Below are 22,440 nucleotides of genomic sequence, written 5' to 3'. Positions count from 1 at the left end.
CCCTGAAAGGGATTGTGGCTGTTGCTTGAAGAGGGTTCATTACTTCCCCGCACGCCAAACAACAACCCAATTTCTTACATTGACGGCAGCGATGGAATTTAGTACCTGTGTTTGTGCAGTGTTATACAATGATTGGTGGAACACTAAAATCCCAGTTAAATAATTTGGCACCAGAGTTGGCCTCTTTTATTAATTTTCCTTAGTTTCTGATTGGCTATTGTTCTCTTTTTTCTAAATTTAAGTTCCCTACCTCCTTTTTTCTACAATGGAGCTGCTCAATGGTGATAACCTAAGCAGGGCTGAGCTGCAGTCTCTGCAAGGGAAAAAGACTGACTGAAGTGAAGAGTGCCAGAAAGCTGGACCTTCTGATAGCCCTTTCTGCCTATGAGGCTGTCAAGAAGATGCAGTCCAACCCATAGAAGCCAGAGGGTGACAATACCGATGTCGAGGGATTGAATTTTGAGGAGGAGGAGGAGGGCCTGGCGATGGGCCCTGAGAGGATGGGCGCAACCTGCCTACTGAAATGGAGCCCATTGTCAGGGCAGGGAGCGGTGTGTCTTCCCATGGTCTGTCCCCAGAAGAAAGGAAGAAATTGAACTCAAACTGCAGCTGAGCAAGTTGAAACTAAAGTCAGAAGAGGGAAAATTTGAGGCTGGGAGAGCCTAGGCTGAGAGGAAACTACTGCTGGACCATAAGATGGGCATGAAGGAGCTGAAATTCAAAGCCAGGCAAACTTCAGTCCAGCAGCAATGGTGGGAGCAGTAACCAGTGTCCACTGGAGAAAGGAGGGTTCACATTGCAAGGATCTGGTGCCTAACGTTGTTGTGGATGATGACATAGATAAATGGTTTGAGGCCTCTGAGGTTGCTCGGGAGATGCAGAGGGTCCCTGAGGAGGATTGGTTAGCCAGCCTCTGGAGACACATTTCCAGTGAAGAGAAGAATGCCTTGTTAGGCCTGGGGAAAGGAGACAGAATGAAGTCTCCCGTCATGAAAGACACTCTCATCAGGAAATATGGGCTAACCCCAGTATAGGCAAATTTCTGGGACAACCAGAAGTTGCCCTAACAGTCTTGGGTAGATTGGGTGGACCAATTTTGCAATCCCTAGATGGTTGGGTGAAGGACAGTAATGTGAGTGAGTACCAAGGGCTGTACAATTGCGTGCTATGAGAGATACCAGGTCCAGCCAGACCATGATAATGGAAAAGCTATTTTCTCCAGAGAAGTACTCTGGACAGGTGTGTAGGGGACTCTCTTCCAGGGCAGGATTCTTTGTGCCCCATGACTCTGGTATCAGTGGGGTGGGGAGGTGACCCACAGGAGGGTCATAGTTAATCCCCAGATGCCCATTGACTTCATCCTGATAAATTAGTTGCCACTAATGTTAGAGGAGCTGGGAGGGGTGGGCTCCAGGATACCCTGAAAGCCATGACGAGGGGAGCATTGGCATGGTTCACTGTTATTTACTGGCGGTAAGGAACATTAACAAAATGCCTACATGTCAGCCCATCTAAATTTTGTTGGCGGTATAGCTGCTGCTCCAACGACCCTTACTCCCTAGGGCTGTTGGGGGGTTTTAATCACGATGGAGACAGAGTAGTCTGCCGTGTTTAACCCTAAGGTCCGCTCGCATTTAAATGTGGCGGGCTGACCACTATATTGGCAGAGAGGGTACCGCCATTGTGACGGAGTACCCTCTACGCAATTAATATAAAAAGCAGGCCCTTAAACAAGTACTGTGTGTTTTTGTGTTCCTAGCTTTATCAGATCATGAATTCCAAATAGGAATGGAAGTCATATATAATGTCGAAGAGATGGCCTTCAGTAAGCAGTTGTCAGAGACCAGTGCAGAATTTGCTGACTGATGGGGAGCAGATGACATAAGCTCCAGCTTTCAAACCTAATCCTAAACAGTAAAAATACTGCTGGCCTACAATGTGTGAGTTATTGTTATTTTAGCATGCCTCATTGACAACCTTGACCCAAGGCAGTGAGTGCTGATGGGACAAAAAATACAATTTTTATAGAGCACAGTGGTCTGGAGTCTGTTTAGCAGACCCCAGGCTCCAGCCAAGTTAAAAAATCCTGTCGTCCACATAAAACAATAAGGCTGAAACATACTAAAATGATGGATCTACTTAAAATTTATTTAGAGGCTAGCAATGCGGTGTTCTCCTCATATGTTTACACTACCTCTGTGTTTAGAAAATTTCTGCTTTACTGTGTTTCCTTGTCCACAACAGGCTCTTCTGCTACAATCTCTTTTCTCCTATTTTCTGCTCCATATAAGATTGCTTTTCCAATGTATTCTTTGCACTGTGGCATGCTTTTGTTTCTCTTTCATTTCCTACTATTCTAAGCCATCTTTAGATCTTGTGTACTTTCAGTGCTAGTTTTACCCTGCCTGGTCCTGAAATTTTAAATATGTTTTTAAGGAAAGAGGCTTTTATGATGCAGTTTAAAATCAATACTTACCTTCAAACAAAAGATGGAATTGAGAACATTCTTGATAAGGCTATCATGGGTTATTGAGAGTTCGCAGATTTTGAATTGAATGAAGATGATGATATGAGCAATCCTCCAAGATTGGGATCTTTTGTTTTTGTTTTTTCTGAGTTGTGTATCAGACCTGGTGGTTCAAACACTTCTTCCCACTTTTTCTATTTCCTGGGTTTACCCTGGTGCCCTCATCTTGTAGCTCAGCAACAGGTGCTCTCTTACTATCGGTCCTCATGAACAGTGCAAAAGTAAGGAAACAGAGCTCTGCATGACCCAGCAGCCTTACAATAAGCCTTTGGAATGTATGCCCAGTGTTCCACCAGCTCTTGACGGATGAGAATATGATATGTGGTGAGGGGATATTCATTAACTCTTTTTCTTTTAATACACAATTCCAGGGAAAAGAAGCTTCCCAAGAAAGCATTCTTGAGTTTTACAAGGCCAGGCAAATCAAGCAAGCACAGGATTCCTTTGATGGCATGGAGACAGATGCCGTAGGAGGCAGTGTAAAGCACAACCCCATTCTGGCCTACCAGAAGATCCCCAGCATGGACTCCAGACGTTCCCAGGATAGCATCCTATCCAGGTTGGTTTCTTCACAAAGGTTTATACCACAATCATCCCATCACAAATAATGCAACCACCACCTACACAGATCACCTGATCACCACCATCAACCCTAGTACCACCAATAAAAAAACAACCAATACCAGCTCCCCAATGCCACTACCGATCTCTCTATCACGAGTGCCAGTCCTACTACCACAAATACCCCCACTACCAGTACCACCACCATTGCTATCTCCATGGGGCCAGGCCGCCTGGATGTAATAAACAGCAATTAGGGTAAAAAGAATGACAGAACAGTTAGTGTCTATACAAGAAAATGGTGTGGCTAATGCCAAAGCATTGGGAGAAATAACTGTGAGAATGTGCACACTGAACCCCCCAGGTACCGTACCCGAACCAGTGAAGAACTTAGTTAATTCTGCAATTAGTGTAAAGACAACTTCCCCACCCAGGGAGACCAGCCTGGCCACACAGAATATGAATTTGGATTCAAGGATGGCAAGAGAGAGTGGGGGCCTAAACAAGAAGAACTTTGAGCGTATTGAGATGGGTAGGAGAGTACACATAGACAGAAATCTTGAGGGACCTTTTCAGCATATAGATATAGCATATAGATCTCCCTCCAGAGGCCGAACCCTATGTCATCGTACTCACAAAGGTACCAGAGCTAGCAAATGGGAATTATGAAGGCCATCAGACCCTCAAGAATAAGGTGATGCACTGGCTTAGAGTGAATAGGCCTTTGCCCCCCAATTTAGACGGGGAAATTCTCCATGTTAGAAGGCTAGGATGGGTGGGACGACGACCAAAAAATGAAAAAGGAGATGCAATCATTGTTAATTCATAGAGTGGTAAACCATATTAGAGATTGGTATCCTGGGGGCCATGAGGGAGGTATAACCACCCATGACCTAAGTTATTTCTACCCTAAGACCTTGGTAGGCAATGATGAGTGTTTATCATGTTTAAACACCCAGTCAACGACAGGTTCAATGTTTAACGTCACAACCTCAAATCAGTTCGCAACACTCTCTGGACTGGAGGGGGTTGATTGACTAACCACTCCCATGATCAGTAATTTGACTACTAAGGAGAAACCATCAATTGATGATTTAGGACTAGTTTCTTGGAACGTAGCTGGCCTAGCTTCAACATTTGACAACCCTGAATGGAGGGAATATATAGCAAGGTTTCATGTGATTTGTTTCCAGGAAACATGGGTGGTTGATTACAATCCCTTCCAGTTAGAAGGGTATGGGTGCTTTGTTGTCCCGGCACAAAAATCAACCATGGGTAGAGCTAGTGGAGGACTAGTCACCTATGTGGATTTGAAAATGGAAGGTGTGTGGACCAATCTGAACTGGAATTCCTATTATTTTCAAGGCCTGAGACTCAAAATAAATAAAATGTGCATTATTTTAGTCAATTTTTATAATGCCATAGCCTCGAGCAAGGAAGGCTCAAAACTATCTGACTTAAATAGTCATTTGACCGGTGTAATGGAGCAGGGTAATTCTACAGTGGCCCCTTGTATCATTTTAGTGGGTGATTTAAACTGTCACTTATGTCCAAATGTAAAATTTCACAGAGGCAAGTGGTCGGGGTGTACCACATCAAAAGGTTTGCACTTTGAACATACCAAGGAGGGGAGGGAGTTAGAAAAAGTCGTGAAAGCTCACTCATTAGAACATACGCTCGACCTGGTATCAGTAGAAGAAGGAAACAACGCCCCAACAACTTTAAAGGGAGGGGATGTAGTTCAACGATAGACTTTATATTAGTCTCAAAAATATTCTGGCAGTGGATAAAAGAGATGACCACTGACTGGAGTATATTTAGCGACCATAACCAACTAACGCTTTGGATTAAAAATAAGTCCGCCCTAAAGACAGAAGAGGACCACAGAAAGGTAGTCTTGAGAAAGTAACTGACCAGGGGAGACGTTTAAGGTGGTCCTGTATTGATGGAGATGCCTTCTATAAAACCCTTATTACGGATGGGAGAAAAGAGTTTGAAATCTGTAATGATCCCCTAGTTGGGGGTTTGGATGTGATTAATGCATTTGAGTCAATGGCCAATCATATAGACAGACTACTAAAATCCACTCGCTCATGGAAACACAACAATGCGCCTAGATGGTTTAACAAAGATTGCTCACGAGCACAGAAGGATTTAAAAAAAAGTCTGAAACTAAGACCAAGAGACAAGTTGCGAATAGCCCAGTGCAGGACTGCCTATAAAAAGGCTATAAAATGTAGAAAATTTGCCTTACAATCGCAAACATGGGAAACTCTAAGGGAAGCTGCGGAAAAGAGAGATCTAGGCACTTTCTGGAAAATTATAAATAACCCATGTTTCCAGGATATCGCAGCACCGGTAATTGGTACAACCATCCTTCCCGAGCAGTGGTTCGATCATTTTAAAAGTTTATATAATTTTTCAACCGTAGATTCCTCGGTGGAAGAGGATTTGTGCCCATGGAGGGCAGGGATCGAATTCACAATTGGAGAAGTTAAAGCTGAAATCCTGGGGCTTATACAAAATAAGGCACCTGGCCCAGATGGTATACCACCTGATTTGTTTCTATATAAGGTAGAATTCTGGGCCCCAATCCTGACACGTGTAATTAATGAGGCTATTACAGTGGGCATGCCACACTCTTGGTCCACAGCAATCATAGTCCCCATTTTTAAAAAAGGAAAAAAAGATGACCCGCAGTGCTATCGCCCCATTTCGCTGATCGACGTGACAGCAAAAGTTTTGGGCAGAATGATTTTAAATCGTCTATTGGACTGGGCCGAGGAACACCACATAATCTCAGATTTCCAATATAGTTTTAGGACAGGCAGATCAACTACGGACCAATGCCTGAACCTTTATTTACTGGTGGCAAAATATACCATAGCCAGTGATCAATCGATATATTTGGGGTTCATGGATCTCTCGGCGGCATTTGATCGCGTAACTAGAGAAAAGTTATGGGCACTTATGACAAGATTGGGAGTTGATCCAGAACTCATAAACATTTTGAGAGCACTACATTGGAGAACCTATGCAAAGGTACGGTATAATCTGGCCGGGGACACAACAGGATCCTTTCGTTGTACAAGTGGAGTAAGGCAGGGCTGTATATTGGCCCCGTTCTTATTTTCCTTGCACATTAACGAATTAGAAAAATCTTTGTGTACTTTGAATGCAGACACGCCAATGGTGGGTCACCGCCCCGTACCAGTGCTACTGTACGCAGACGATGCGGTTCTTTTGGCACGTACGCCGAAAAGCCTGCAGGGTCTAATAGACGGTTTTGTTGATTTTATGGATACTTTAGATTTGTCAGCTAATCTAACAAAGTCCTACGTACTGTTAGCAGGAGCTAAACCGTGTAAAAAATGTACCTATCATATAGGGTCACACATTTTAGAACAAGTCAAAACCTTCTCTTACTTGGGTCTTTTATTTGATGGGCTTTTAAATTTTAAATTTTTAATTGAAGACCGGAGTATAAAACTGATCTCGTCATCAGGAGCAATTATGAGTCACGGAAGAAGGTTGGGTCGTTGGTCACCGGAGCAGGTCATGCACCTTTATGGCTTCGTCTGCTGTGCCAAAATAATGTATGGAGCAGAAGTATGGGGATTTGTTGGGACCCAACAAATACAGGTTGAGGAAAATAAATTCTTTCGTAAGACCCTTAAAATTCCTCAGAGTTCATCTGCCTACATCACCCATGCCGAACTAGGGAGACCATACATTGAGGACTTAATCCATATTAGACCTGTTATGGCCTGGATTAGGACCTGGTCCAATATTGACGCAGAACTAGGACGGCAAATAATAGCAGACTGTTTGACCAGGGATAGAGGGATGTGTATCCCATGGCTCAGGTACGTAAAAACATCTTTGGAAGGAATAGATTGCACAGACCTCTTTACTAACCCAACTACTATTATACCACAAGATAAGAATAGGATTAAGGATTTGCTCCTGAAAAAAGCTGAAGAGCATAGAGTCAATACTGAAGGTAGAAAGCCTTTAGCTAGCACCTACAGCATGACCAAGACAGTAGTCGCCATGGAACCATATCTCGGTTTAATATATAATGAACAGAATAGGTTTTTGTTCACCCGTTTTAGGCTCAACCTTATTCATCATGTTTTAGCGGATCCATCAGGATATACTACCACAGTTGAGCAGAAAGGTGCATGCGGCTGCGATAATAAATCTCCGCAGGATACCCTTCATTTTGTACTGTTATGCCCTTTTTATTCTTTACCCAGACGTCGTTATTTAGTAAGATTATTAAAAAATGGTAAATTTAGGCATGCCAAGGTTGCCCTGTTATATTTACAAAGGGCTGAAGATTTATTGACCCTGGCAAGTATAACAAGCTTTTTACAAGTTGCATTTAAAATAAGAAACACCAGGGGACATCCAGGGTCAAATCAGGGCTAAGTTAAGAAATGCTGTTTTACTTCAAAAATGTTTTTAATTGTACTTAGAAAACATTGTCTTTTCTGGCGTTAATGGCAATTATTAACCTATATTCTAGGTATGGCACCAGCACTTTAGGAATCGCTGTTTAATCTTATGTACTAATAACGGAATATGTATGATGGAAAGTAGCAGTCTATATGTAAATGGATAATGTTTTGTGGTCTTCTGCATTATGAATTGAGTATTTTATCTTGGTGAAGATATATAAATGTATTTTTAAATGATAGGATGAAAATTAATGAATGTATTGTATGTATAATTTTAGAAATTCATGTTGCTTTTATGGTGACTTGTATCGCACCGAATAAAGCCGATTTGATTGATTGATTGATTGAATAAACAGCAATTAGGAGTTGTGTGTATGTGATGGACATAAATTAATGTTCGGACAATTGATCATAATAACTAATACCACAACCACCAATACCACAGCACCATCATTAGCACCCTAATACCAATACCATACCACCAGCAATGTGACCACCCCTACCACCAATACCACCATCACAAATATCTCCACCACTACTGTTGAACTCACAATCACAATGCCACCATCAATGCTATCACCACCAATACCTAATCACCACTGCTACCAATATCACTACCAATATCACCACCACCAATACATCCACTACCAAGATTGCCACCAGTACCACCACCACTAATATCACTTCACCACCACGACTTCTATACAACCATAGCCAATGCAACTATCATTGTGAACAGGAAGCACAAAAAACAAGACCAAAAACAATACAGCAATTCCAAATTTATCACCACCGCCATAATACCACTAATAGTACTACATCACCAATACCACTACTGCAACCACCATTGTCACCACCAATACAACTGCCAATACCACAACACCACAGGTATCACCAATATGTGTCCAGCCAAAACTATCACCACAATGCCAGAACCAGTACCTATACCTGACCACCCCACTAATATCAGCAATATTCCCAGTGCCCCACCACCAGGACTAATCCCTTTGGTACCAATAACCACGTCCCCACTAATAGCACCATCAATATAAACACCACCTCAACAAATACTGCCCATAACACCACCTCCAATATTTCTATTTCCACCACCATCTATAACACCAATATCAAGAACAACAGTGCCACCAATATTATCTTGAACCAGTTATACCACCACTGGTATGACCACCACAAAAGCCAATCCTCTACCATTGTCCACAATACCACAACCACAGTCCCAATACTGCTACAACTATGAGAGTATTACACACCACTACATGAACCTAATCACTACCACCAATACTACCACTAATACCATTATCACCAGCATTATCATCACCACCAATACTACCACCACCAGCACCAATACTCCCAACAATACAACTAATACAGCTACTAATACCATCACCACCAGCGCAAACAGTATCACCACCAATCCCACTACTAATATCAGCACTACAAATACCCATAATACAAAATGCACTAGCAGTACCATTATTACCAATTCCATCAACACCAAGGTAACATCAAGAATCCCATCACCAATAGCCAATTAAAACAAGCAGTACTAGTACTGTCACCAGTAACACCACAACTAACACCGCTACCAATACCACACTACCACCACCAATACTCCTACTGAATACCATCTTCTCTACTACCAATACCCACACAAAAACACCACTACAACCACCCCAGTGAATACCATGGGTGACCATTGACACCAATCCCACCACCACCAATTCCATCACCAGCAACACTAATACCACCACTAATTAAACCAACACCACCAATACCTTCAACACAGCCATGACCAATACCACTATCCATACCACCTGTGCTACCATGAGTACCAATGGCATTTATACCATCACAATACTCCTAATTTCCCCACCAGAAATACCAACCCACCAACTTTACCATATCAATACCACCATCATCAAAATCAAGCTATCACAAATGCTACCACTAACCATCACAAACATCACCACCAATGTTACTACTAGCAAATCCACCAACACCTGAGCAATACCACCACAGGAACAAACCACCATTACAAACCATCAACAGTATCACCAGTACTGTCACTACCAATACCACCATCACCAATGCCACACCTCCACCACTACCACAAGTGATAAATCAACTGCAGCATTATGAATACAACATAAGTAGGTCCACAAATACCACACCACCACGAAAACCAACACCTGTGTTACCATTACCATAAAAAACCCCACAACCAATACCTCCACCATTTCCAACAGCACTCACACTGCTAACACTAAAAACACCACCACCAGTACTAATACCCCTGGGTAGGAAATTAGACTGGCAACCCCAGATTGATCTAATGGCCCTCAAGCATGCCCAGCTAGCTGGTGTACTGGTGAAAGAACACAAATTATCACAGACCAAGCCGGTAGGTCCAGCACTAAAGATCTACAATACCAAGGTAAAAGGCTCAATTTTATATGGTGCAGAGTTATGGGAATTTAACAACATAACCCCTTTAACTGTGGCACAGAATAAATCCCTTAGAGCTCTAACAGGTCTCCCCCAATCTACTCCCCTGAAACCCCTTTACCTAGATCTTGGGTGTCATTCGCTCGCTGATGCAGTACGATTCAAACCAGTTGCTTTCTGGAGAAGAATATGGACTACTCCGGAGTTGTTAGTCTATGCTAATGCATTGATAGACGTTATTAGTGCTGATACCTCCCACAAGATTCTTTGGTTTCAAAAGGTCAAAAATGGCCTACAGGATATGGGTCTGACTCACTTATGGCGGGATCCTGTTGGTAATTGCTTTCCCTCCAAAAAGATCTTCAAAGAAATTTATTGGAATATGATTAGCACCAAGTCAGCGCGTCTTTCTACAAATAGCCCTTTGACTAACCTATTTTTAGATGTTAAAAACACCACTAAATATGAGGAATACTGGGATTTTATAACTAAACCAGGTGACAAAAAACTTTACTTTCAGTTTAGAGTAGGTACCCTTCCTGTCAATACCTTTACAAGTAAATTGAAGAGTTCACTGGGCAATTCATGTGTTTTTTGTCCCGAACAGCCAGAGACACTTCCCCACATATTTTTTTCCTGTCCGGCATATAAATCCCCTAGAGCCAGATGGATTAAAGTCTTATGCTCTAATATGGGCACTCGATCCTGTGCCACTGCTCTTCGTATATTAACATCAAACACTGAGGAACATATTGTGATAGCTCTGTCCAAATTCTTGAGCTGGGTGTGGAAAATAAAGGCAATTAAGCTGAAGACAACTTGAGTATGTGCTAGCCTTTTAAGTTATAACCAAATTATCTACTGGCCTAGGGGGAAAGAAAATAATGCCTCTCATTTTATGCTTGTTTTTATATCTGTTTTAGAATCAAATGAAATCGTTTTTATTGACATCATTTCAACACTCAATGTTTTATCATGTATTTCATTGTAAATTGTTTTTCTATATGTGTCTTTTATGATCATAACGATCGAAATAAAGACGTCTTGACGGACTGACTGACTGACTAATACCACAACCTCCAATGTCATCACCACCAGTACCGCCAATATTACTATTCTAGCATCAGTACCATCACTACAGACAGAGCTTCACAGGATCTAGTCTTTGGCAGTACCACATTCACCATTATCAGACCAGCACTTAAACCATCACCCTCAATACCACCAACAACGGCACCAATATCAATGCCTCCAAGGGTCAATGCAACCACCACAAATATCATTAATGCCAGTATCGTCACGATGATAATAAAACAATCACCAATACCTTACAAATTCTAACAATACCACCATCAGTGGTACCGGCACCATCAATATCACTTCAGTATCAACTCCTCAACCAATATCACATCTCCCAAACCATTAATAGCACAACCAATAACACCACCACCAATACGTATACCGCCAATAACATCAGCACCAATACAACAAATACTGTAATTATGCAAAGATACTGAAGCACTCATAAAAGAAGTCCAACAAATCAAGTCCACAATGTAGGGTGTGTAGAAAATCCTATCCAAAGGGATTTATTGACTTAAACACACTGTAAATTCAATGATCCTTGTGAATATGTCATCAAAACGACAGCCGACACGTGTCGAGTCACGTGCAGTGACTTTTTCAAGGCTGTGAATATACAAAGTTACAATAAGACAAGAATAGTCAACGTATTATACAAGTGTTATAAAGTTTGAAGAAGAAGTAAAAGAAGCCAATCACCAAAAGATGAGATAGTATACTGTGTTACCCAAGTGAAGTAAAGAAAAGGGGAAAAATACACAGTGCCATATCAGAATAACACAATAAAAGCTCAAGGGACCCGTGGTCCGAAAATAGTGACTGAGAGATAGCGCCCCACCAAGATTGTAATCTAAAACATCATACATAAGGTGGTATATTAGCTAACCCTAGAGAAGAGGCCAAGAGACAATTTCTCCGATGTATCAAACCCCTAAAACGTGCATATTTTGAAAGGTATGAAGATTTCGTGAGTAAACCACAAGTGTAGAAAAAGTGATTGGTCACGTATGTGGATAAATCTTATAACGCAAAGTGATGTATGTGATCAATCCTATGTTACAAAAATTCAGATCATCAGTTCATCCCATATGTTAGAGAACTAAGTTCAGAAATAAAAAGTGATCAATATTGCACCTTTATAGTCCCACATAAAAAAAGACCAAATGTATAATTGGGAGACTTACTAGTACATATAACGGTGTAAGTATGCTTGTAATAAAGATTTAAATGATCTCAAACGTTAAAACGCTCTCTCCATTAAGAATACTGAGAAAAAGCTCATTCGATAATTGCGGGTGTGTAGTTCAGGAGCACATAATAAGCTCCCACCTAAGGTTGTGCATATACAAGTAATTGAGTCACACATAAAATATAAGTTAAAGGCACTACAGTCATAACACAAACTAGTCTGAATCCTACCCATGGTTAGATTCCCTATTAACAACTGGACTTTCTTGTTGTTTCTATGCCATTTTGGCCTTTCTTGATGCTGTATGCCCCAGGCTTGATTTTGTGCAGTTAGGACTTTGTTGGATAGTGGTGCTCCCATCAGGCACATGTTGAAGTCTCCGGAGATTATGAGGGAGCTGTTCCCTCACTGGGCTTTCAGATTTATAAGTTCTGCTATCAGAACTTTAGAGATCTCCGATTTTGCCATCATGCTGGGGTTGATGTATACGTACACTATTACTGTGGTGAACATCCGACCATCAGATGCTATCACTGCCAATTCCACAATTTGCAACCCTTTATATTTATCCTTAAGCTCTTTGCCCTGCATGTGGATGGAGGTAGATAAGTTGGTTTCGAGACCTCCTTTTCAGTGCCCGTGCTTTAGGGCTTCAGTTGACGGAATGAGAACGTTTGAAAACCCTTCCAACGGTACGAATTCGTGCACCCAGGTTTCTTGCAGAAGCACCACATGGAATCTGCTTAGATATTGCATGGTCTGTGATTCACCCAATTTACCGACAAGCCCGTTTATGCTCTAGGAGCAAATGTTTAGGTTTCACCGTTAACGCTTGTGTGTTTACTTTGTCACTGCATTTTTCTTGTCGAGGTTAGTGTGCCAGCTAGCCACCCCTATTGTGATTCAGTGATTTTATGTTGAGAGGGTGCCGGTGTTGTCTCTTCAGCCGAATGTGTGGTCTGTTCCAGAGATTTACTCCTGGCACCGAGAAAATCCTTCACGTCAACATTCTTGCTTGGGGTACTTCGTTATGGGTTTGTTCAAGTGGCCTCCTTTTCTCAGGAACTGTTATCTTCCCTGCATATTCGTTATCCTGTACCACCATCAGTACACAAGCACCAAACACTACTACCACCAATACCACAACAATTCCAGCTCCTATCCAATTAATGAAAGAACAAAATACAAGCCAATGCTGCGTGTAAATTTACCTACAATTCCCGTGACCTGAATGAAACAAGAACACTGACAACCAATTATTTCGTTGGATTTAATCCTATGAAAATTGTTTTTAGTTCACGTTCAAAAACATTTAAAACTGATACAGTACATATTCATTACACCACATATACAAAACTTAACTTGAAAATGACATTACTGAAAACATTTAGACACCACTGTGTTCATTCGCCCATAGGGCCAACATTCATACCGTTCATACTACTCATGCATCCACACTAACATATAACATACAACAGAAATCTACAATTTGATAATCTTTACACATAGGCCATCAAACCACTACTGTACATAATGATGGGGCTTAATGCTGTTTTTTTAAGATTGACCGTAGAAAAGACAAGGTCTACGCGTTTCGAATCCCTTAGTTGGCAGGGATTCTCATCAGGACCGACATAGGACTGCAAACAAAGCAGAAAAGAAAGATTTTACTAAGCTGACCCACTTTGTAAGTGCACAACCGCATGGTCAACGGGGGAGTCTTACCTTAGTCTAAGGAACGGAGAACTCAGCCACAACTCTAAAGAAAAAAGGAAGGAGAGCCAACTTGGTTACCTATTTCTGTGAAATCAACACTAAAACACCACCTGGTTAGTAATGGACACACCCATACAACATAGAGACAATACAACCACGTAGTCTAGTTGTTAATAAAGAGGCTTACGGGTGTGTGGAGTTGTGTCTGGTTAACTGAAGGTGGTTCTGTCTAAAATCAGAAGCAACTACGGGCTTTTTTTCAGGCGTTGATTGATTCAAAACGATATCTGAAAGCAAGAGCAACAAGGATTCAAGGCGCGTCCTATCGCCTACAAAGATCGGATCCGAAATATTTTGAAAAAGGTTTTAGAGCGCTTACCTCCGCGGTGGAAGACAATGGAGGAACGTGATGCTGCTCGGTCAGCTGATGTCCCGAGCTGGGGCTTGCACGGCGTGAGATTCGCCGGCCGTTTTAAGGTTCGGTAACGATCAAATTCTCTGCAAGAGAATGGGAGGCTGCATCAGGTGACTAATACCAGGAGAAAGTCCTACGGAGTTAGTACGGTCTATTTGGTGTTGTTACCTGGAGAGCCGGCGTTGTCCGTGTCTCTGTATCTCTGGGAGTAAATCACCCGTTAGGTAGCTGTACTCCTATTGGGGCATTTTTACCCATGTGCAAAAGGGCGGGATCACGAAGGCTTCTGGGAGTCGTAGTCAGACCAACGATGTTGGGAGAATCGGTAGTTAGAGATGGATTGTCAGTTTGCCGCGGCGCCAAAATTAGCGCGTGAATTTGGGGGAGAGCGTTGGTCGGACTGTGTCAAGTGCACACTGGAACGTGTGCTGACTTGTTGTCAATATGCATTCACTGCACATATGACTGGAATGTATTCTGATAGGGGCGGAAAGCGAGGTGGGAAGCGCTGGTTGGACAGAAACCTGTCAAATAGTAAATATGAAGAGTCCGCTAAGTGGAAGATCAACTACACATATGCTATTGAATGTGTCTCATCTGTGGTATAAGAACGAGATTTAGCTCAGTGGCTGACTGGATGCCACTCATAAGTTGTATATTTCGGAGAGTTCATTCAATCCGTCTACCGACGTGTTAAATTTGATAATGAGCATGGCTTCTCTCTGTAGCAGTTTGGTGTCCAAGTCTCCACCTCTCTGGTCTTGTTCAACTTTTGATATCACTGACCATTTGAAATCCATTTCTGTATGTTTTTGCGTCACCCAATGATTCACTAAGGGGGCATTCAGAACATTTTTGCGAATCCGAGACTTATGTTGCTGGATTCGGAACCTTATCTCCTGATTGGTCTTGCCAATATAAAGTTTGTTGCATGGGCAGCTGATGCCATAGACTACGAACTTGGATTTACAATTGGTGAAACTCTCATGTTTCCAATGGATTCCATTGTGGGTAAATAGATATCCTTCAATGGTTGAGTCGCAGCAAATACAGGTACCGCATCTGTGATGTCCTTTTATGGGCGGTAGGCACAACAAATTTCTTAAATCAGTGCTTTTGGTCTTAGGTAGAGCGGCTCGCACTACGTGGTTGGCTATGTTTTTATCTTTCCTGAATGCAAATAGCGGTCTCTCATTGAATGTGTTGTCCAGGTTTTTGATCAGATGCCAATTTTGATTAATAGTTTTCTTAAACCAATTAGATGTTGGATTGAATGTCGAGACGCAAACCATTCTCTCTGTTTGCGATTTTTCACGTCTTTCCAGTAATGTTTCTCTTGGTGTCCACCATGCTCTTTTGATAGCTCTTTTCAAAAGTTTTTTCGGGTAACCTCTGGCCAGAAGGTTCTCCTTGAGCTTCTCTGCATGTAAAAAATATTCGTCTTTGAATGAGCAATTCCTGCGAATGCGCAGGAATTGCCCATAGGGCAAGTTCTCTCGTAGGCTACGTGGATGGTTGCTGGAGTAATGTAGCGCTCGATTGCGGTCAGTTTCTTTCTTGTATAACGTCGTCATTAGGCATCCATTCGTAGGGTAAACCTCAACGTCCAGGAAAGGCATTTTGAATTTGGAACAGTTCATACTGAATTTTATATCCGGAGTCCTGTTGTTAAGCCAATTGACAAAGGATTGTAGCTTTTGCTCATCACCTGACCATACCATGAAAACATCGTCGATGTATCGGACCCAGTTACTGATACAATCGGCGAATGGGTTGTTGCTATGGACAAATTTGTCTTCGTATTTAGACATATAGAGGACCGCTAGCTCGGGGGCGAATGGACAGCCCATCGCCACGCCTTTGATTTGGAAATGAAAGTCCTCTCTGAAGCAAAAATAGTTGTTCTTTAAAGCAAACGTGGCTAGCTCCATAATGAACTCTGTCGGGATTTTTTCAGGTTTGGGTCTGCTGTCTAGGAATGTTTTAATCACTGCTAGTCCTTCATCTTGCGGGATCTCCGTGTACAATGATGTTACATCTAATGTAACTAGAAATTGTGTATTTTTATCGAACTCCATGGTTTCCAATTTAATTAAGAAATCGGTGGTATCCTTCAGATAAGATTTTACTTCTGACATAAAAGGTTTCAGGAAAAAGTCCACGAATTTTGAAATGGGTTCTGTAAGTGACTCGCACCCGGAGACAATTGGTCTCCCAGGTGGATGGTGTTGATCTTTGTGTACTTTCGGGAGTACATAAAAGACCGGAGTGCGAGGATAGATGTTTTTTAAGTACTCAAATTCTTTTTTGCCTAAAAAGCCTTGGTCAAACCCTTGTTGTAGTATGTGAAAAAGTTTATTCTGTAGTTCACATGTGGGATCTTTTGTTATCCTTCTGTAGCAGAGTTGGTTCGAAAGTTGTCTATTAACTTCGGTGATGTATCGTTCGGTTGCCCAAACCACGATTGATCCCCCTTTGTCAGCTTGTTTTATTATTATTGAAGGGTCAATTTTTAGGTCGAGTAATGCTTCTTTTTGAGCTTTGGTAATATTCGGTTTGACATATTTCCTTTTTTGTTTTTCAACTTCAGCTATTGCTGAAAGGATCACTTTTTCGAAAATTATGACCTCTTTGGGAACTTTTGACGCCGGCGGGCAGAACTTTGATTTCTTCTTTAATCCAGTTGTCTCAGTGCCTCCTTGTATGGGGTTTTCAAGAAAGAAGGTTTTAAGCCGAATTTTGCGGCAGAATTCAATGAACTCTGTTTTGAGTTGTACAAAATTGGTCCCTTTAGTTGGAACAAAGGATAGTCCCATTTCTAAGATGCTAAGTTCTGCATCTGTTAAGACTTTTTCTGATAGATTAAAGATTGGTGAAACAGTTAGTTTTTGTAATTCTGACGTCTTGTTGACATTTCCCATGGTTGGTTTGTGTATCTGGACCTTCCTCTTGGTTTCCTTTGGCCTCTCCCTAAAAAAGGCGGTTGTTGTTGATAGTTTTGTTGTAAATTGCCTCTTCTGTTGAAGTCTAAACGGTTATTCGAGTTATCTACGTCACTGCCACTTGATGATGATGTTGTGTCCGAAAAAGTGATAAAATTGTTTCTCGATCTACCCTGGTATTCGGGCAGGAATTTGCGTGACTCAGGTCGTGAATAAAAGTCAATCTGCAAATAAGGGTAGACTTTATCCAGAGAAAAATTCCTTTTATCCTTTTCGAATTTATTGCTCTTTTGATTTACCGAATAGTCTTTAAACTCTAGAATTTCTTTATCGACTTTATCTAGAAGGGATTTGGCATCCGAAATAAGTTGGTTTGTTTTAATTTCGCTTTCCAAAGTTGCGATTTCTTCTAGTTGATGCTTAGACAATCTTTGAGCCGTTTCTACTGTGAGAACCATGAGGTCCCTACTGCATTTCGTTTCAATTAGACTGTATCCTTTTTTATATATCGGATCGTCTGTAAAAATCACAGGGACGTTGCGAATCTGCAGCCCTCCTGGGATGGTTCCAGCTCTCAAGTGCTCGATTAGAAAATGGCCATGTAAGTCAGTCCTTATTTGTTTTTTCTTGAGCCTTATGAGTCTGTCAGATTCATTGTTGATTTTAGCTGTAGAACTTAATGCGGCTGACGCAAACAATGGTGGGTCGCTTAGTAATTTCAATATATGTTCTTCACTATATGCCAGGGTGTCATGTTCTGACATATTAATGGCATCTCCATTGGAAATACCACCAGCACTAGTACCATCATCAACAATACCACCACCATTAGCACCACTACCATGACTACCTATTACACCAATACTATCACAATACAGTATTACCACAACCATTATGACTACCACTACCCCCAGCCATAGCACTACCACACATACCAATACAACCACAACAGTACCACCACAACCAACACCACTAATATCATAGATACTGTTACTAATACCACATCATTGCTAATTCCATGCAGCAGTACTCCCACCACCAATCAGCCAAATCAGTGGCATGCAGCCAAATCCGCTGTTTATATTATCACCACCACACATCTCTATCAATAACCACACTAATGCTGCCACCAATGGTACCACCAACAGTAGAATATAGACCAATACCACACAAGTACCAAACCACCCACCTTCAATGCTACCAACCATTAAGTTATACCAGCACCATCAATAGACCGATACCACTAACACTAAAACATATACTGCCTGTATCATCACTGTAATACCAACACTCAACTACCTCTATCAATACCACCAACACTACCACTATCCCACTACCTCTACCAATACCACTGCTAATTCTGGTATCACCACCATCAAAACACCAGCACCTCTAACAATTCCACTTCCAGTGCCATCACCAATACTACCACCACAAGCCATACCATCAATATTAATACCAGTCCTGCCAATACAGAAACTGTCAGTGCATCTACTACCAATACTACCACCACTATTCTAGCACCACACCACCACCACCAATACAAATACCACCATACCACTACCACTAATGCCACCATGTGAGAAATGTGGTTGATGATTGAGAAGAGTGTAAACCCTCTTCAAGCAATATCCACAATCTCCGTCAGGGTAAACCTCTAAAGTTATCAAATCAACCTGTGCTTAACCCTCTGGTAGTTTGGCACAAAATCAGTTAAGATTTACTTATAATATAGTGAAATGTAATAACTTATTTGACCAGAAAACAAAAATATTCTAATTACTAGAACCGGAGATATGCAATTTTAAAGGTTGAGGTAAACTGGTGCTTAAAGGCACACAAAGCTCCAACTAACTGTGGTTATTGGCTAGCGCTAGACAGGGACAAAGTCACAAGTTCAGACCGACCACGATGGAGCGCAGGCTGCATACAGGGGCCAAGTTATGCCCGCTGAGAAATGTACCTTAAGTCCTTGATGCAGAGTGCTGTGCCACTTAGTGGCAGTTTTGAGGTGTGATGCGAGCTCCTGCGTCGAGTTGCGGCATGTGGTGTTGGTTCCATGAGGAGTATCAAGGCTGTGAGATGAGGTCTGCTTTGAGATGCGTTGCGCTGCACTGGTTCCGATCAGCAGTGAGGGCAGCAATGCAAGGTCCTGCAATGGGTTGCGTTACTCTGCGTCGGTTCTTATAGGGCCCACAGATGGGGTGGGGGAGCACCTTTAATCCCACTTCCAAGGGTCCAGGACTGTGGAACCACCATTTGGCAGGTCTGGACTCACAGCAGACGGAGTCCAGGTGCAGGTTTTAAGATGGTTGGAGCTTTTTCTGTCCCTGAAATGCTGATTAGGATGCCAGTTAACTAGCCCTAGAAGTCACTTGTTGACGCTGGGTTTAAGGTGCAGGTCCAATCCTTCCTACTCAGGCAGCAGGACAGCAGAGCAGTCCTTCTTGCAGGTGAGCAGTCCTTCTTTTGAGTCTTCCACAGGTTCTGAAGTGAAGTGAAGAGTGAGTCCGAGGGTCCAATATTAATACCTGGTGCCCACTTTGAAGTAGGAGAAACATCTGATGTTTTCCCATACAGAGGTGTGTGGACTTTCTTGCCTCCCTACCCTGGTCCCAGTCTGTCTGGGAGCCCAATAGGCTAGTTTTAAATCCTTTGTGTGTTGGTTGAGCCAGTTCGTTTGAAGTGCAAATGTGGTAGGTGACACCTCCACTCCCCTATCAAGTCAGAGATGACCCATCCTGCCAACACTCAGACCCTCTATTGTGATGCTGTCTGGGAGGAATTCAATAAGACCAACTGCCATCTACACCTAGTCATGTGACACAGGAACAGGCTGCAGGCACCCCGTTCTCTATGGTGGTGAGGAGGGCAGCTGAAGTCCTGGACCTTGTATTGTCCGCAGTGGCAGTCAAGACAAATGCCTTGAAGAAGGTGCTTCAACTGTGTCACCCCATCCAAACAACTTCTCACTTTGAATAAAGCCCTCACCAACGTCCTGCTTGGGGCATTATCCAAGCCCTGAACAGGGACTCCTGTACACTGGACAGTTGCCTGTCACCATCGCCCATCCCATGGAACCCCAGTTTCCACTCCCAGTACCCCACCCTGGAGAGCTTGGTGGTCCAGGCTTCCACCTCCAAAGTCAACCTCAGCACGTTCCCTAACACGCCACCCGATATGGAATCCAAGAGGCTGAATACCTTCAGGGAGATGATGTTCTCTTTTGCCAGCCTAGCACTGCAGTCACTGAACACCGCATGCCTCTTAAGCCAATTCTCCCATAAGATCTGGGTCTCAGTTGCTCAAGTGCTACCTATGGTCTCGCAGGAGGTCTGAGCCATACTCTCTCAAGCAATTGCTGACAGGAGAGACGCAGACAAGTTCGTCATATGATGTGCGCTGGACACAAGAGACTCACTGGGCACAGCAGTTTCATTGTTGCTCGCCCTTGGATGCCAAGCCTGGTTTAGAACCACTGGCTTTTCGAGGGATATCCAGGCCTCACTCATGGACGTGCCCTTCGATGGCTCCCATTTGTTTGGAGCGAAGACGAACTTAGTACTGGAACGCATTAAGGAAAGCAGGCCTACGACCAGGTCCTTGGGCCTTTCAGTGGCCCCTAGCCAACCCCCGTCCACCTTCCGCACCTTTTGTGGCACCGGAAAGGGCTTTCAACTGCCTCTCTACCCTCCCAGGAACCATAACCAGAAGGTTGCCCAACCTTTTTGTGGCCAAGGATGCGGTCCCCCATGGGACAGGTAGCCAAAGGTCAGGCTAGTCCACCGACCCCTGGCAGCTGCAGCCTCCAAACCCCTTCAGTTTGCTCTTCAACCATCATGGGTATCCAGGGGGTGGTTGGATCCGCCATCACCTACACCACTGGAGGTCAATAACATCCAACCAATACGTTTTACTGATTGTCCAGAGGGGTTATTACCCATGCCACCCAATTATGACAGGCTGACAGAGGACCACCTCTCCTTATTCTGTCAGGAATTGTTGGCTGTCTTGGCCAAGGAAGCTATAGAGAGGATGCTGACATCAGAAGTAGGTTGTGATTGCTATTCCCTCTACTTTCTGGTGCCAAAGAAGGACACAAGCCTCTGTCCTATATTATACATGCACATTTTCTTCCTCAAGGAGAAATTCTAAATGCTCACACTCGTTTATCTTCTGCCTGCCGTGTACCTAGGAGTCTGGATGGTAGTGCTGGACTTGCAGGAAGCCTATTTTCACATCCTCGTCCTGCCTCCCCACAGACTTTACATGCCGTTCACAGTGGGCCAAAAGCACTCTGTTTTCTGTGCTCCCGTATAGCCTTACCAGTGCCCCTCCAGTGTTTACCAATGTGATGGCGGTTGTTGTAGCTCATCTGCAGAGGTCAGGGGTTCCAGTCTTACCCTGCTTCTACGATTAGCTGTTGAAGGCATGCTTGCCACAGGCAGCCATCTCCCACTTCCAGACTACGGCAAACCTCCTGTACTCACTGGGTTCACTATCAATGTGCCGAACTCACACCTGACTCCGTCTCATACACTCCCTTTCATCCGATCTGTTGTGGACACAGTGCAGTTTCGGGTCGATCCTCCAAAGTGGTGAATCCAGGTTATTCAGGCTATGATACTGATGTTTCAGCCTCTATCCTGCATTTTGGTGGAACTGATTGTGAGGCTGCTAGGCCTCATGGCCTCCTATCCTGCTTGTGATGCATGCCCTTTGGGATATGCGGGCACTACAGTGGGACCTGAAGTTCCAATGCGCACGCCATCAGGGGAATCTCGCCGACATGGTCCAGATCTCGGAGGGAACAGCAAAAGACCTGCAGTGGTGGCTAACAAACCGTGATTGGGTCAGTGGCAGACCTCTCTCCCTTCCACAACCAAATCTGACAGTGGGACAGGTGCGTCTTTCCTGGGATGGGCCGGCCATCTGGGAGAGGCGGAGCTCAGAGGACTCTGGTCTCTGGTGAAATCCAGGCTCCACATCAACCTGTTGGAACTTTGGGCAATCCTCTTGTCATTGAATCAATCAGAGAATGGCTGTTACAGGTGTTCACGAACAACACCACCGCAATG

At 43.1% G+C, this 22,440-nt stretch overlaps 1 protein-coding gene across 1 annotated transcript in view; it reads left to right on the top strand.

Annotated features, from left to right (window-relative positions):
- Positions 1 to 22,440, top strand: part of LOC146812454 (piezo-type mechanosensitive ion channel component 2-like) — a 711,007-nt gene that overhangs the window by 532,749 nt on the left and 155,818 nt on the right. Inside the window, exon 36 of the mRNA XM_085619448.1 lies at positions 2,899 to 3,086. Within this exon, the coding sequence (XP_085475574.1) occupies positions 2,899 to 3,086 (188 nt within the window). The remainder of the gene's footprint in view (positions 1 to 2,898; positions 3,087 to 22,440) is intronic.

This window comes from Triturus cristatus, chromosome 7 (genome assembly GCF_964204655.1).
Source record: "Triturus cristatus chromosome 7, aTriCri1.1, whole genome shotgun sequence".
In the NCBI taxonomy this organism is placed as follows: domain Eukaryota; kingdom Metazoa; phylum Chordata; class Amphibia; order Caudata; family Salamandridae; genus Triturus; species Triturus cristatus.
Note: the sequence above shows the minus strand (reverse complement) of the source record. Positions and strands in the feature narration are given on the sequence as shown.